We start from the raw sequence: 17,271 nt of genomic DNA, 5'->3' as shown, positions 1-17,271 counted from the left end.
GAGATGGCAGACGCTCCCATGCGCGCACTCACACCCGCGCACTCGCACACAAAATACTTTGGGGGGTTTTACACACATTAGTCTGGCTTAAGCGGATTTGAGTATTTTCTCCATCCCACCCACGACCCCTCCCAAAATATATATATAAAAAACCCTCGCCCCAATATACAAAGCATATGCACAATGGTGTTTGCAGTCACACTGAGCATGCTCCGGCGATGGACCCGCTCGCGGTGAGGGGGGCAGGCAGTCTAGAGAGTCAATCCCGATAGTGGTCGAGACACAAGAGTCAGCACGTGGCGAGAACTTGACTACACTTAAGAAACAGTTGTGGTTTGGTTTTAATAGAAAGAGTTCAATGAAAAGACATTCAAATGCCAGTCATCTACGGAGGTGGGAAGGCTAAAACAAGGGTACGCTTGATCTGGGGAGGTCTCGGAAGGACACTGTCGTCTTTCAGAGCTCTGATGCTCCTCAAGAGTACTTAAACCAAGTCACCTTGGACAGTAAAACAGAACAGTTAGTGTTGCTTACTATTGTCACGAGCAGAACTTGTATTTAAACCTCCCAAAACTGTAGGAAAATAGTCAAAGTTCAGGGAAAATTGTCTATTTGATCATATACATATAGAATATATAATTTCCACATATAGATGTGACCCACCCCCCCCAATCTAACATCTCCTATATGCCAGCAACTATTTTGTGACAGTGTCCCTTTAAACATCCATCTGCTTACATTTTCAGATCCTGCCTCCCCCAACAGATGAACATCCACTTCTCAACTATTAAACTCATGGATCAGTTTGTAGTCTTTAAGAACCATGTGTTCAACAATATGATCTGTTATAAAAATAAACACTTCACAAACAAATTACATAAAGCAAAGCACCAGTTTCTACAGCTCAAAAGCTTCCAGCATGTTACAGTTTACTTCCCTCCCTCCTTCACCTGGGTGCCTCAGTGTTTATTGTACCTTTGGGACCATCACCAGTGGAGGGGTAAAAAAAAAAAAAAAAAAGGGAAAGAAAAGGGAAAAAAAGAAAGGAATTCCAGCACATCTCCTGCCACTGCCCGGGAAGGCCATCACCTGCTGCTGATGCTGCCCCGTGCTGCCACAGGAGCTGAGCACACTGAGCACCGAGCCCTGGCGGTGGTGAGCTTCCCGAGCAGAAGCCATCTAAGGTGTGCTGCTTCTCTCCCCACATGGCTCTTCTGCTTTGATGAAGCTAAAAGAGAACGAAAAGCTTCTTGGCTGCCCCATTTCCAAGTCTTGCTCTCCCCTACAATCCATTCCGAAACCCCATTTTGCTAGGCATATTTGGCATTCTCGTGCTGATCAAATAGGATGTGAAGCAAGTAATCCTTAGTATGAAATTCCAACCGGAATTGCCAGTGTTCAAGCCCTGTGGCCTTCTAAAAGCAGGACTACTGACATAGAGCTGCAAAACTGAACACAGTGGTGTAGATTCAGTAACAGAATGGACAAAAGGCTATACAATGGAAGTTAGTTCTGAACTACCATTTAAAGGCTAAGAGCAGGGCACTACTTAACTGAACTTTGGAATAAATCCATTCACCTCTCTGCAAAGGCTCCAAAACTACAGCTGTGGAACAGATGACAATCTTTCTCAAAGGCTTCTTCTGCGACTGAAACTTTCTGCTCCAGGAAGAACTCCTATTCCAGCACCTAAAGCAAGGCGTTTTTCACAGCTTTCCTTCAAGGAAACAGAATGCTTCACACAAGTGAAGTAAAAAGGACATTTAGAAATGGTAAGTGCCACTATTGAAAAATGCTGTGTGCTAAAAACAATAACTAAAAAGCATCAACCTTCACTGTTTTCTTCTACCGGTAAAAATGGAAACCACTGTTTCTAACAGAGGAGCCAAGAAACCATTTGGGCTTAACATAGTGTTTGCACGAAATGGTCAGATACAGGAAAAGGTACAAAACCCCAGCAGCAGGACAGGGTTGACATCGTGTTTGGGTTGTGACAAACTCCAAGAGAAGCATCAAGCAGCCTGTACCAGCCGTGAGGCGAACGGATGAGAAAGCAGAACAGGTTTGTTAGAGCAAGGGCTGAAACTGCCAGGCAGGAAAGAATCCAGTCCAAAACCTGAACTGAGAACAACAGGAACTCGTTTTTCACAGCCTTCACTTTAGTTACCTGTGTTAGCAAAAGAAGATCATACAGTGGAACTTACAAAAGACACTCTTCAGGAAATAATCCCTGGTCCGGCAGGTACAGAACCAACCGCTTGACCAGTCAGCTAGAGGTATTCTACAGTTAATAGCGAAAAAACTCCCTAAGAAGCCAATAGACAATACTTGAAATAGTCTGGACTGAAAGGGACCAACCCTGTGGCCCAGCCAGTCACTAAAGTGTATTCTATCCCCAGCTTTAATCCAACTGCTTTTGAAAACTTGGCCCTTTGTTTTCCCCGTATTACCCAAGAAGTGGAGGTAAGAGACTCTGCTCTCCCAGAAACCTGGCAGGGGGGAAGAGGGGTGGGAGAGGAGAGGGGATTACATTCGCTTCTTTATCAAGAGTTGATACTTCAGCTCCAGCCTTAAGCTGTTCTGCAAAATTAAACCACTTAAAAAAGATTTACAATGGAAACACCGATCATCTTTATTGTAACGGCAACAGTAGTTTCATTAAAGAATATTAGAGAACTTAATTTTTTATAAGCCAAGGTAAAGTAATTTACCAGCCTCAATAAAATCCATGGCTATGAATCACACAAGACAATCACTCGGCTGTTAGATTAATAGTCATTCCACATTTTAGGCTCCACACTGTGCTCATCAGCATCTCCAGGCTTCCTACGCCATTCAGCCCAACGTCCTTCCTGGTCATATTAGTGTCTCCCTCTACAATCCAGATAGGATTAAACACCTGGTAGCACGTGCACCAGCAATCCAACTGATTAGCTGCCTTATGTTAACCTTCAAGAGGCTGGTTACAAACTGTGTAGCTCTGTGACAAAAAGGAAGGATGCAAAGCTTCTCAGCTATAGATAACTGTGAGCGACACAGAGAAAGCACAAAGGGTTTCAAAAAGAGAAAAACAGCAGGTCCAGTTTTGAGTATTTCCACCAACAAACATGGCAGCAACCTCTGCATCGGGGTTTGAAACCCAGGGCTTGGGTACTTTAGAAAACAAGGATATGGCTGCTTGGATAAAAACACATTTAAATGCCACCACACACATCTCAAGTGTCTTGCATTTTGAGGGGGACATCCTGCTTTTTTATTAGGGAACAACAGAGCCCTACTACACTGCTTCCAAACTCCACTTCCTCCCAACTTCATCCTTTACCACTGTTCCCTAGTCAGCACTGCTCAGGCTTAGGGAGCAGAATGATGACCGACAGTCAGAAGCAGCCATGTCAATGTGAGAGCAAAGCCTCCCACACTGCAGGATGAAGACATGGAAGTGGGATCGTGGTGACGTGCACTACCACGGAAGTCTGCTGTCCAACACTGGAGCTGGAGAGGCTGAGCTCTGACTGCACAGCCTCCTGAGGCCAGATGGAAGGAGAGAAGAGAAACACTTCAGCGTGACTCATGGGATCCGAGACTGACCAGAGCATTACAGGAATCCTTTGCTTCACATTTAGGAAAGGACATCCCTCGCCCCAAAAGCTAAAGAATTTAGTTTTACACTACCCGTTGATTCTTTGTTTTGTTTCCTTGGGAAAACTTTAGAGACATTTGCCACAATCCCAAACTGGAAACCAGAGGTTTTCAAATGGTTTGCAATTTTTCTTCCCTTATCCTGCCCACCTATAGCCAACTGTGGAAGAATTAAGGGATGGGAGAAGCTTGTAGGTTGTCTATCTGGATTTGTAGAGAATAAACTGCAATTCTCCTATTGCAGAACAGTATTCTCTCCAGCAAACACAAAAGATCTCGCATTCTGATCAGAGGGTCTTTACTAAATAGAAGACAGTGGCCCATCTACAAGCCTCAGGATTGCTTTCCATGAAAAGCGTGCCTGAATCCAAGAAACACAGGTTTTCTTCCCTGTGTTTCCTCTTCCTCAACTGGAATTCCTACCAACTACATTGGTTTCTGAGAGTGCTTTTGTCTCACCAGAAGTCTGTTAAAGCATAGCTTCATTTTCCCCACAGATTCAAACCCAGAAGAATAGTCTGAAAGAACTCTTACCAGCACTGGGCAATCTATTCTAACAAGGATTTGTAAGTATGGTTTCCACGTATCAGTCTCAACCCTTATTGCTTCACAACTGCAGTTATCCCTTGAAAGAAAAATATATATATATATATATATTCAAAGGTCTGTTAATTTTGTCTCCAATGGCTTTCCTGGGGGAGGGAGAACAGAATGGCCAACAGAGAACATTGACTTCAAAACAGGACTGTGTAAGGGTTTCCTCTTATTAAAAAAAGGATACACTGTATTAAAGAGCTGAAAGTAAAGACAGCATTCAAAGCCCATGAGTCAAGCCACAGCCAAAACCGTGTTCTACCCCTAAGTGTGTTTTCTTTTCCTTTTTCTTTTTTTGTTGGGTTTTTTCTTTTTTTTCCTTTTTTTTTTTAAACAAAGATTTCCTCAACTGCCATTTAATCTTCCCCAGAGGGTGCTTCATCTTCAGAGCCCTCATCCCCTGACTTCTCTGGTGCAGGGCTGGCTGATTTTTTCTTTTCTGGGGGACTTTCAGGCTCTTCATCCTCTTCTTTAGGGGATGGGGTCTTTTCTTTTGTTGCCTTGGAAGCTGTGGGGCGGCCTGCCTTCCCTTTGCCTTTCACTGGGCTGGGGGTCACTGAAAGAAGAAAGAGCTTATAAAAGTTATGATCAGCAACAGAGGCAAAACTGTCACGTGGCTTCATACAACCAGGATTGAGCAACACATGGTGGTTTTACACTAAGCGTTAGAAAAGACCTTGAAGCTCATCCAGTCCAACCGTTCCCAGCACTGCCAAGGCCACCACTGACCCATGGCACCGAGGGCCTGGTCTCCACAGTGAACACTCACAGGGACGGACTGCAGCCCTGCCCTGGGCAGCCTGTTCCAATGCCTGAGCACCTTCTGGGGAAGGAATTGTTCCTCAGCTCCATCTAAACCTGCCCTGGTGCAGCTTGAGGCTGTTTCCACTGGTCCTGTCCCTTGCTCCTTGGGAGCAGAACCCAGCCACCTCCTGGATCCATCCTCCTGTCACATAGTTAGTAAAGCTGAACTGAAAAGTTAGCTAATGATATCAGAACTATTTGATTCCATGTCCTGATCAATCACCAGATATGACACCACAAGCACAAATTTTTTGGCTACAACAGGCTGAAATTCAGACTGCTGCTTCTCAATAAGGAAAATTTTGCTATCTATGCAGTTTTTCAACAAGACATAGATAACAATTCAAACTCTTAATTAAGAATGAAAGCCGCCACATTATTACATGGTGCCGCTTTAAATCATGGCCTGTTACATGAATTACATTGCCTACAAAAAACCTGGAGAGGGCTTTGGACAAGGGCCTGTAGGGACAGGCCAAGGGGAATGGCTTTAACCTGCCCGAGGGGAGACTGAGATGAGCTCTTAGGCAGAGGCTGTTCCCTGTGAGGGTGCTGAGGCGCTGGCACAGGGTGCCCAGAGAAGCTGTGGCTGTCCCATCCCCAGCAGTGTTTAATATGAATGCTCCTGATCTCAAGATTTCTACCAAGTCTTCTGGAGCAGAAAGAGGAACTACTAACCTCTAAAGCAAAGGGAAGAGTTTTCTTTGCATACACTCACCTGTAGCCTTTAGCCTGGGCTTCGGCATTTTCTTTTCTTTCCTCTCTGGTTTGGATTTCTTGGAGACCTTTTTGTTTTTCTTTTTTGAACTGCCATAGTCACTGTCATCATCATCTTCCATGAGGAAGTCTTCGTCGCTTCCTGAATCTGCTGGAAGCATAAAGAGATTTAAGGTTTTGTTGAGAAAAGAAAAGGGAGCAGAAGATACAGTTGAGGGATCTGCCAGTTCAACTGCAGAGACAGGAAACCAGGACTCTGTGACCTTAAGAGCTTCCACCTATGTGCTAAATGACACTGCAGACGACTTTACACTGCCAGGGATAAAGCACTAGTATAATGACACAGCGAGTGTTTTGAGGGCCTCTACAGATGCTCCATCTCCTTAATAAGGGTGAGAGAAGTGATCTTCTCAATGGCACTCTTAACTCCATTGCAAAGTCATTCGCACTCAGTATTTCAGATTTCATTACCAGCAGAACCCATCTCTTCTGAAACAAACTGTCCTTCCCTGATTAGATCAAGGATAAAATGTACTTTTTTGTCATCTGAAAGGAGCATGAATGCTTCAAAAGCAACTGGATAGCAGCAAAAAGCATGAAGAATTTCACAAGTGTTAAAGCTTGGTCTGTTGGACAGACATGCAGCGATAAGTTACTGAGAAGAACAACTTACATCTTCACTGTCACAGACAAAAAGCAAACCAGGTTCCTTCTGCTATCTGGCCAAACCCATAAACTTCTGTTTAACCATACCCATGTTACACTGATTTCAAACTTTTTACAATCCCATATTACTCACTCTCCTGGAACTGTGCTTCATCATCCTCTTGTTCTTCCTCCTCACTCCCCACATCATCCATAAGCATCTCTCGTTGTTTAGAGGCTGCTTTGGACGCTGCCTGTCGTTGCTGACGCACATTTTTGTGGTCTTCTTTTTCATCCTCACTGTCCTCTGCAGCAAAAGTCACCACGTTATAAGGAGACAGGGAACAGTGATCACCTTGAGGTAGCACAAGTGCAAGACACAGGCCAAGGCAGAATTAAGATGCTCACTGTTTTTTACCTGCAGGCCTTTTCCTGGATTTGGAGGCCGCCCTCTTGTTCTTTTCTGGTTTAGCCTTTTTTCCTTTTTTGCTTTTTTGAGAGCTCTCATAGTCACTGTCAGCTTTGCCATCATCTGCTCCTAAGTCATCATCTTCGCTGCCAAAATCTTCATCTGGAAGGAAAAGGTACAGCTATGAAGTTTCTTGTATCATTCTGAAACAGGGACAAGAACTAGAGGGAAGAGATTCACAGACGTCTATCTGCTGCATATTATAACACAAAACCAAGTTATCCCAAACCAGGATGGGAAATAACAGCAGCAAGAAGCAGCATCCAGCTTAAGTGTATTAGGAAAGTGCATGCTTCTCTAGGCAGAACAGTTTCTTTCCTATGCTAAACCCTACTCCTGTAACTCATACAAACTGCTCTTCACTTTGTAGATACACTATCTACACAATGTAGTTAGTTACCTGCCGAATGTGAATCATCTTTCTTAGTCTTCACATCTTTTTCTTCTGAATCCTCACTGAAAATGAGAGAAAGACAGGGTTTGGCTGCTGTTTTAACTTTGGTTTCAGGCACTGACATATGGAAAACACCAATATGCAGAGAGCAAACTGATCTCCAGGCTGGGAACAGCCACTTGTCCTGGACATCGTATGTTATACTTCAGAATTACTCAGCTGTGAATGGAGTGATCATGGTTGGAAAGGTAACGTTCAACCTTTGAATCACAGACAAACTTAAAGTGATCCAACCAGGAAATAATAAGGTTGAGATGAACCATGCACTTCACTCTTAACCCTACCAATAATACAGGTCTTGCATTTTACAGTTAGAAATTAAGTTTTATACAATGCATGGCTGAGCCTATGAATGGAATAAAGTTTTATACTGAATATTATAGTCATCACATTATGTCACTGCTTCCTTCGGACCCCTTCGTCCTCTATTGCTGTACAGCACTTGACTAGCACATATTTGGTTTACAATCTCTCAAATGATCTCATTTCTGAGGGAGTTTCACCACCCCTCACCAGAGGGCATCCCTATCAAGCAGGTACTCATGCTCTTATCCAAACCCCCATCATTAGTCATTCCCACTGGCCAGAGAGGGCTTTCCTTTTAGCATGTAAGAACATGCACTCCAATCAGGGAGCAAGCAAGTGTTCTAAGCAGGAGTGGTGAGGACTCTGGTAAGGGCCAATGATGTACAACATCTACAATAGATCAAACCTCTGCTGCTTTCTGATCTGGCAGTTGGAGCTGCCACACAACACTTCGAGATCTCATAGTTTAGGTAAGTTGTCCCACCACAGCCCCTCAGGCCTGGATGTTTTCTGTGTGGGTTTCAGTCCCTTAAAGATATAAGCTGGTTTTCCATGCAAGCCCTCTGTGAGTTTTGCAATACACACAGAACTGTTCTTACAGATTTAAAAAGCCCCAAAGCTAAAAGGACATCAAGGTCAGCTACTAAATTGCTTTGGGAGCTGCCCAGCCCAATCTCTTTACAGGTCATATCCATTAAATCCTTGATTTCAGATATTCCAGGCACTTGCCAGGGTGAAAAGTCTCTCCCACTCAGTTCACAACAGCAGGTGGACCATGGAAATATTTGCATGCCTACATTCATGGAACAGGAAGATGACGGGGAAGCCTCCTACGTGTAGAGCGCAACAGGATCAAGAGACACCTTGAGCTTACAGAGTATGAATAAACTCCATCCCTGAAGCTGGTGTCTCTCATGAGGGCAGTCAGTTGACTTGAGATGTTATGGCAATCATTTGCTGACCATAGTTACTGTAAACAGGAAGATACTTTCACTCTACAGGAAAGACTTCCACTTTTCAGTGGGACATCACTTAGAACAGAGTCCCTCCACACTGCTGGAGCAACTCAGTTATCCAAGCAGGTTACTCTGGTTATGAATTAGACAAAACTAGAAATGATAAAGAAATATAACAAATGGCCCCAGTTCCTAACTGCCACTGTACTGATGCATTTAATCTTTAACCAAAAGGGGGAATGGCTTTAAACTGAAAGAGGGGAGATTTAGATTAGATATTAGGCAGGAGTGGTGGTGATGGTAGTGAGGCACTGGCACAGGGTGCCCAGAGAAGCTGTGGTTGCCCCATCCCTGGCATTGTTCAAGGCCAGGTTGGACAGGGCTTAGACAAGCAGAAGGTGTCCCTGCCCATGGCAGGGGGTTGGAACTGGAGGATCTTTAAGGTCCCTTCAACCCAAACCATTCCATGATTCTTTGAATGCTCCAAGCACATGGAAAAAACATGTAAAACAGAATGCATCTCGCCACTGACTTACCTGGATAATTGGAACAGTTGCCAATTTCTGTAACTCTGATCATGTTCCTTCCCATTCCCACCATCTAGCTCTGGAAATTTCAATGACAAAGTACTAGTGACAAGTACTTTCCACATGATTTCTCTGTCTATTTGGATGAGAAAGAACCACCTCAATGTCCAAACTGATTATTCAAGCTATTCAAGCTTTGTGATTGAGAGCTCTGTGACTTACACTGCAGACCTTGAACCCCACTTATAATCACTCCTCTTAGGATTTACTGCTTTTACCTGTCCTCCTGAGAGTTCTTCCCAGATCTCCTCTTATTTTTAGCCTCCCGGGGAGATGAACGGATTTTCTTGGATGGGGGACCTGAATCTCTTCCATAATCTTCATCTGGATGGGACAGCACAAAATGGCTTCGAGTCAAACTCCTAGTTCCCAGCAAACTGACTTCTTCAGCTATCACTTAAACTGCCCATTTCATGCACATCAAAAAGAAGCCCTTAAAAACCCCAAACCAACACAATAACAAAACCACAAGGCTTCAAACAGAACTTTATAGAAGCAAAGTGCTGTCTTTAACCAGTGATTTACCTTTTCTTCCACTGGCAGCACAACCAATGCCCCACACAAACAAGTCCGACATAGGAAGATGAGCTACAGAAAGCCCCACAAGAGGACACAGTGTCTCATTTTACAGAAACAGAGTTGTTATCTAAACCTATTACAAGCTAACATCCCTACATATTTCTGCATGCTTTTAACAGCACTTTATTTACTGTGCTGTGATGGGAAAAAACACATGTCATTGTGGAGTAGTTTACACAGTAACTTTTTACAACTATTACACAATACCTTATACAATACGAGAACAGGACTGCAATGAAGAACTATGCACATTTGTCTTCATTATCAGCACAGCCTCACTGAGCAAACAGTAGCACTATGAGTGTTTTCTAAGAGCACAAAACGTATTCCATATGGCTTCCAGCAACATTCCATTAATTCACAGGGACATAAAGACTGGGGCTTTGGAGATGCAACTCCCAAAAATGCCTCCTGACATTATGGGATTAACTGGCATCCCACTAAACTGGAAACATATTTTATGGGAGAAAAAGTGGCATCAGGGAGATGCTGCCCCAGAACATAACATAGACCAAGGAAGAAGATCATTGCTGCCAACAGCCTCAAGGCACTACAACAATACAAGCATTAAATAGTAAGATTTCTATCACCATTGTTTGCTTAATACAAAGCATATGAGGATCATTATATTTGCAAATACTTATTAACAGTTCAGGCTGTGAAGAGCAGAAAGTCCTTCGAATGTAAGTTAAAGATGTGACCAGAAGCAAAACAGTTGATACGCAAAGCAATAAATGAACTAGGCCCAAGATTACATTGGTAAGAAAAAAAGTCATTTACCAGCATCATCTGATTCCTGAAACTGGGAATAATCGACCACCTTCCTGTTCCTGTTCAAAAGTAAGGGGAAAAAAGAAGTTAGCAATTTGAGATGCAAAAGCTTTCTGCAAGTACCAAGAACGTGCCATATCCTTGCTTCCAGTGCAGGATTTGCAGCCTAAAAACACTCTAAGCAAACTCTCCTAAGCAAGCCACCTACACCTTTGAAGTCAGAGACAAACACTGAGTATATTCTAGCATTTTCCTAAGGAGCTGTTATAATAGACTGGATTATAGCCTCGGAGTTGAGAAGTGCTTTGTGACAAGTAGCACTCTCTTACGGCTCATGGCTGCAGTGAGGAAGAGCCATCTTAACCTGCACTACATGGCTCTTTCATCATTCACACTATGGAGCTGTCATTATGTATCACCACACTAGCGAAAGCCTATTCTAAAGCAGTGTTTCCACCCCAAGATTAAAGATGCACTTCAAGAAAGCATCAACCTGAACTTTAAGCCAGAGCTTCCCCTAAGACCCTGTGGCACAGCTGTGTTATTTAAGACCAGGATTCCAGGTGTAAAACAAGCACACAAATATCAGCATGAATTAGAGAAGCATTTCCATATTGCTTTCCAACCCCTTTGACTCAAAGCCAGTGGCAAAGCTGATTTTGCAGCAATCACCACCCATGCTCACCTCTACAGCCAGAAAAGTCAAGCAAGGGGCAGGACCTGGAGGACCACTGCACAGAGAAGGCAACACAAGCCCCCTCCAGCACATGGACCACAAAGCCCTTCCCCTCTCCTGCCCTGCCGAATTCCACACGCAAACTGGACTGCGCTTTGCAATTAACATCATGCATTGCTGCCGAGAGCATTGAGCCGAAAGATGTCTCAAAGGCCACTGTTGCCTTCTGGCTGTTGATCCATTTGAAATCAAGTGCGAGTTGGCCTCCTGTACAAGCACCTCTCCTCATGGCTTGCAGCAACAGGCATCAGAAGATGAAGCAGCACAACCTGCACAGAGCATCCCTAAAAACCTCCCCCAAAACTCCAAGCTCTCAACAAAGAAAGCCCCAACAAGCAAAGAGAAGGGAAGTAAAACCAGTCATTAGATTGCTACAGGCTGAACGGCATCCAAGCTGCAGAGTGCGCGCAAGTGGAACAAAGTACAAGAGCAACATGCTCCCGAGCATTGCTCGCTCACAGCCCCAGCACAGGAAGACACCAGTTCAAGAACACAGCCACTGGCAAAGCCTGTTACAGTGCACTGTCCAGGAACTCCAATTCCTATTCCAACAGGCAGCCTTCCTGAAGACTGCCTCCTGATGTGCCTCCCACGTGAAAGCACTGATTTTATTCTAGTAAGCATGTGAAGAGCAATGAAGTTACTAAATAAGATGTTCAATCACTTCTCTAACATGCAAGATGGAAGTTGTAATCTTGCCACCTTGTCGTAACTTGGTCACACACAGCTGTATCTTCCTTTTTTCAGTCAGAGACCCAGATTAAATCAGGCCCTGAAAACACAGCACAGACAACAGAACTTCAGTGAAAAACACTGTCCCTATGGAAAACATCCTTCCCCTTTCTAAACTCTGTACCCTGCGTTCAGCTGGACAGTAAATCCTGCCAGGCTCTCACTACCTGCTGAACAGGAGCAGCGATACTGGTATTAAAAACCCATCACTATGGCAGAAGGAAACTAGAGAGAAGGCAGGTTGTCTTGCTTGATCTGATTTTGCAGGGCAAGGAGAAGAGCAGAGGAAAAGGAATAACCTACAGTGAGATTCCTGCAGACAGAAACGTGCAGGTCTTCCCAACAGAGCCGGAGAAGCTCCCAAGGGCAGAACCAGCAAACAAGCTGCTCCTGCCTCTGCCATTCTCCTCACTCTATACTCATCACTCACCCCATGGAGATCAACTTATGCTTGGCTGTAGACCTGTCAACAGCACTGATGTGCAGTGCTTAGTAACTACAAGCTTGCAGAGAGAGACTGCATCCTTTATTATGCCAAGGTGATAAAAACAGAGTAGATAAGTACACTAGGGCTTAGAGCCAGAGAAAAAGTAGTGCTGGTTTAGTCAAAAACTAGAAGCTGTTAAGGCAAGCAACCAGATATAAACCATTTCTTACAACCAGGCAATAAACCATTTCTTACATTCAGTTAGACTGAGCATAAGACAATCTTGTAGGCATCTGGGATGGATACTGCTCAAGCTGGTTTCAAATACACACTGAAACTTTAACGTAACTCACTTGCCATTCAGCTTAACATTTACAGTGTGCATGTGAAAAGGAACTGGGGGAGAAAAGGCAGAGAGAGAAGTTGCCATAGTGTGAGTTTATTTAACAGCAGTCAGTCCAGTACTGCTGGAATAAAGAGGAACTCTTCTAGCAAGTCCTCAGCACTTACTGAGCAAAGTAATGCTCAAGTCATTTACTAAGAACTCAGAAATACCCAACGGTTCTTATAACCCATACTCAATGCCCACCAAGCCGAGTAAGGATTGTATAGGAATACCCCATCTTCAGCTAGTAAATCCCCTAACTCCTCAGCCTTTGGAAGTCAATATGTCAGATTACCACCATTCAGGGAGTTTCTGGCTTTGTAAAGGGAATGCTCAGCTCCCCAGGTATTTCCACAGGCATTAAAACCCACAGATCAAGCCCCAGTTTAAACAAAATAACACATCAGCTCCTGAAAAGCAATGCTGGGAGTCTTCAAAAAGCTGGTGACCCATCTCATCAAGCACTGAAGAGCAATGGTTAGGACAAATAAATGACAGAATAAATGGTTACTGATGGGGTTTTTGGTTTGAACTCCAGCATTTAACCACTATCACCATCAAACCAAGCACTGTGAGGAACATCAGGGCCCTTCCCTCAGTGCAGGTCAAAGTGTTCACTTCCAAGGTCCCTTTCCCACCTGGTAAAGATGTCCCACTGTGAGGGCAGTATCTTGTCAATAAGTATTGCCATTAAAAGCATCCCTCTGGTGCCTCTTTTACCCACAGATAAGGTAGCCAGGAGAAGTTTTTCCCACATACTTTTAAAGCTGTGCAAAACAAACACCCAGCGCTGGATTTAAGCCTTAAACGAACATTCACTTACAGGGACACAGCAGAAGCTGAAACATCGAAGCCCAGTGACAGTTCTGTACCTAAAGCACATCGCTATGGTGTTAGATGGTCAAAACCAGCACAACTGTACTCAGACAAGACTGGAGGAGAGGTTCCCAATTACAGAGGTCATTGTTTGGGGCTGGACTTGGGGTAATTCCAAATGCTCTAAGACTAAGCACTGTTCATGGCATCTGTAGGAGTTTTTAGGGATACACATGACTTGGAACTCCATAAAGCAATTAAATGATTTATGCAGCAACAGTTTTGGGGCCATCCTCCATTTGAGCCTAACTGCAATTACTAAATACAATACAATACAGAAATGGCCTGATGCAGCGCAGAGGGAGGAAAACCACAAGCCCCAAAACACCCCCTTCCAAATCAATTCTGCAACCTGTGCTGTTCCTGGTATTTCAATTCCTATTGCACCTTTGCCTTGCTCTGTTTCTCTTCAGGCTGAACGTTTTCAGAGCAAGGATCAGATCTTTTTGCTCATCTGGAAAGCATCCGTAGATTATCTCTGGACACGATCACACATTATTCCTTAAATTAAATCCCCAAGGAAGAGCTGCTTTCCCTCCTACTCCATGCAAGAAATCACAATATTTATACTTTACATTGTCCAGGTACAATTCATATTTAGAGAAATACGGCTTTTCCTGCAAGCAAAATGTCAAAGGTTCCCCTTCCCCTGTGGTGCCAACAGAAGGCTGGGATTCAAGTGTTACTAATACAGAAAAATTAAGTGCCTTGAAGCACTGAGATGGATCAATTCATAACTGGCTTTAATCTTAAAATGAACAAACAAAAACCCCTGTGACTCCTCTACTCGCCCAATGCCTGCAGGGAAGGAATTACCAGCGAGTGAAAGCGGCCAGCAAGGAAAAGCAGAAGCGAAGGCCAGCCAATGGAGAGTCAAAATTCTTCCTTGAAACACATTAATTGATGTTCTTTATAAAAACAGTGCCTCAAAATTGGGTACTTCAGTTGTATGAAGGAACAGGAAGGGATGGCACGATGCAGCCACCAGCTCCAAACGCTCTCTGCAGTGCTTGAGTGGAGGCAGCCACATGAAGCAGAGGTTCAGTGACTGGAGCTTCCTTTCCTTTCCACTCCTTGCCATTTGCCAACAATAGGGCAGATACCATCACTACCCACCCAGGAGCAGGTTAATTGTGTAGAAAGCACTTGGGTCCAAGGGCCAGGCAAATGAAGCCTGTAAATACCAGGACTTCACTACCACTTTAAAGGAACCAGAGTATTAAGGCAATATTCTACCAACAAGTGGAGGAGAAACAAGGACACGGGCTAGATTTTACGAAATTCCTTGTTTTAAACACATGCAGATCCACCAGAAACTGGTAAACATAATAAATTAATTCTAAGCCCACTGAACACAGGAAAACTTCTCCAACACTCAGTATTATTCTGATGAGAAACCCTTCCCCAGACTTCCATGTTAGCAATAAGCCAACACATCCAGACAACATCTCAAAGCCAACAACTGGAGGAGTTTCTGATTTAAACCCATGAAGGGAGCTCTCCAGTCACTCCCTAGCACGGCAGCAGCCTGCACCAGCCACTGAGGAGTGACATTTTTCCCCCGGGAGGGCTGTTTAACACAGCTGCATAGTAGATTGCCAGACCTGCTCCTCACACGTGCCAAAGGGTTTGCTGCTGCTAGCAGCCTGGACTTTAGCACCTCATTTTCCTGCCTGTCAGCAGGGGTGACCCAAGTCAGCTCTTTCACAACGCTGCAGGGCCGGGCACATTTCTATTCATCGATTATTTTTGTCTCCAAATGGTGGCTCAGACAGTTACTGAACAGCAGAAAGCTTGGGAGCTACTTGGGGAGACACAACACCTCCCTTACCTGTAGCGAGCCTCCCGGGCTGGCAAGTTAATCACCAGCAGAACAGGCACTGAAGTGTCACCCTGAGCAGCAAAGTCACATCACCTCTATTTCAGAGCACAGGCACTATCATTCAAGATCAGACCGCCAGTCCATCTTGGCCACCATCCTGCCTTGCAAAAGGCCAAAGCCTGATGCTGCAGAGCAGGGAGTACCCACTCCTATTAACCCACCTTTTGGACCCAAGACAATTCCCTAAGGCTGGAACTTGAGCTTTACCTGCCCTTACCTTTGCATGCAGGAACACATACTACTGGGGCAAAAAAAAAAAGCTATGAAAAAACCAAGGGTTTCCCTAACCACTGTGCCCAACTCCCCCACTTAGCACAGTCCTAGCTTCCAGTTATTTAGCTCCTGTGTGCTAGAAACATTACTTAACTACAAAGGCCACCACCTATAAACATACATGTGTAACTTTTTACAGCCATAATTAATTTCATATCAATTATTCCACAGGACACCCAGGATCCACAGACCAGGCTGCTCACTGGGAATCAAAGCACAACCAGTTACTTAAAGTACCCTGAGAATGAAAGCATTTCAGAGCATTCAAACAATACCTGATGAAACCTCTTACTTTCGCTATAAAGACAATTCGAATCTCAAGTCCGCTCTGTGAGCACTTTCCAGTTCCCTCTGCCCGCCTCAGGTACATGCCCTGGGATTTCAAAGTTACCCCGATCCAACCCCGTGGCTCAGGTTACCCTGCAGCCCCGCAGCTCCGGGTGCAACCAAAGCCACAACCACCGGGACCTACCTCCCCTGCGGCTGACAGCACAGCCCGCTACGTAAACGCCCCACGGGTTCCTCCTTCCACGGGCTAAACCCAGCGCTCTCAGGGGTGAAGGGGGAAACACCCGTAGGAAACGGACCTGGGGACCGCTCTTAGCGACCAGGCGAGAGGAAAAGGGGCGTGCGCTGAGCGCGGCTCCCACCAGAGGGGGCGGCTCCTCCCAACTCCTCCCCTAAACGTGGTTTAACTCCGTGCACAGCCCCTGGGCCCAGACCCTGCCCGGGCCCGGCGCCGTGCCTGCGGGTCCCCTCCCCCTGCGGCGTGCTCCGCTTCCCCCCGCGCGGGGAGCGGGCCGCGGGGGCTGCGGCACCGGGGATGCGCTCTTCCCGTTACAAAACGCTGCGCGCAGCCTCTCCCCGGGCCTGCAGCGCACCGGCCCCTCGGTGAGGCGGCGAACCAGGCCGGGCCGCTCGGAGAGAGCGATCAGTGCACCGGGTGGCGGGGAACGTGTGACCGCAGGGAGGAACAGAGGGGACACGGGCCCGGGACTGCACCCGCGCGGCCTCCCTGCCCCTCACCCCGCCCCTCCGCGGCTCGCCCGGGCCTCAGGCTGCCCCTTCCCCAGGCACGGCCTGCGGCGAGGCCTGCGGCAGGGCGGGCGGGAGGGCCTGCAGCGCCGGGGGCCGGGCCCGGGCAGGGAGGGAGGGAGCAGGGAAGGAGGGAGGGAGGGAGGGAGGCAGCGCTGGCGCCGCGGGTGGGAGGAGAGGCGGGAGCGGGGCCTCCGCGCCCCGCCAAGGACTCACCTGACAGGCCTGGACATTTTCCCCGGCGGTTCGGGCCCGGCGCGGGCAGCGTCGCCCGGCGCGGAGGGGAAGGAGGATCGGAACGGAACGGTCGCTCGGTGCGGGCTCGGCGTCGCCCGTCCCCTCCCCGGAGCGAGCGGGAGCCCTGGGCCCAGCGCCTCGGGCCGCGCCTCCGGAGCCGCCTCTTC

General features: G+C 46.1%; 1 protein-coding gene across 2 annotated transcripts; it reads right to left on the bottom strand.

Annotated features, from left to right (window-relative positions):
* Positions 1–326: 326 nt before the first annotated feature.
* Positions 327–17,271, bottom strand: NUCKS1 (nuclear casein kinase and cyclin dependent kinase substrate 1). 2 transcript variants are annotated; one of them, XM_061454884.1, is made up of 8 exons: positions 17,084–17,271; positions 10,531–10,580; positions 9,390–9,495; positions 7,269–7,324; positions 6,818–6,970; positions 6,554–6,706; positions 5,756–5,905; positions 327–4,789 (listed from the first exon to the last, which is right to left on the bottom strand). In XM_061454884.1, exons 1-8 carry the CDS (start codon positions 17,098–17,100, stop codon positions 4,590–4,592), a joined length of 885 nt encoding a protein of 294 aa, XP_061310868.1. In that variant the 5' UTR covers positions 17,101–17,271; the 3' UTR covers positions 327–4,589. The 2 variants fall into 2 exon arrangements, with proteins under 2 accessions (XP_061310868.1, XP_061310867.1); XM_061454883.1 differs by having other exon boundaries at positions 5,756–5,902; positions 17,084–17,269.

This window comes from Pezoporus flaviventris, unplaced genomic scaffold, assembly GCF_033815535.1.
Source record: "Pezoporus flaviventris isolate CSIRO_AGI_PZ_B2104156 unplaced genomic scaffold, CSIRO_AGI_Pfla_v1 ptg000017l, whole genome shotgun sequence".
NCBI classification, from domain to species: Eukaryota; Metazoa; Chordata; class Aves; order Psittaciformes; family Psittacidae; genus Pezoporus; species Pezoporus flaviventris.
Note: the sequence above shows the minus strand (reverse complement) of the source record. Positions and strands in the feature narration are given on the sequence as shown.

What these genes read in the sequence shown, in the direction of transcription:
- NUCKS1 (XM_061454884.1), bottom strand. An exon ending in AGATGATTCACATTCGGCAG is followed by an intron (nt 6,971 to 7,268) that starts GTAACTAACTAC and finishes TTTTCCTTCCAG; the next exon opens with ATGAAGATTTTGGCAGCGAA. An exon ending in GCCCAGGCTAAAGGCTACAG is followed by an intron (nt 4,790 to 5,755) that starts GTGAGTGTATGC and finishes TTCTTCTTTCAG; the next exon opens with TGACCCCCAGCCCAGTGAAA.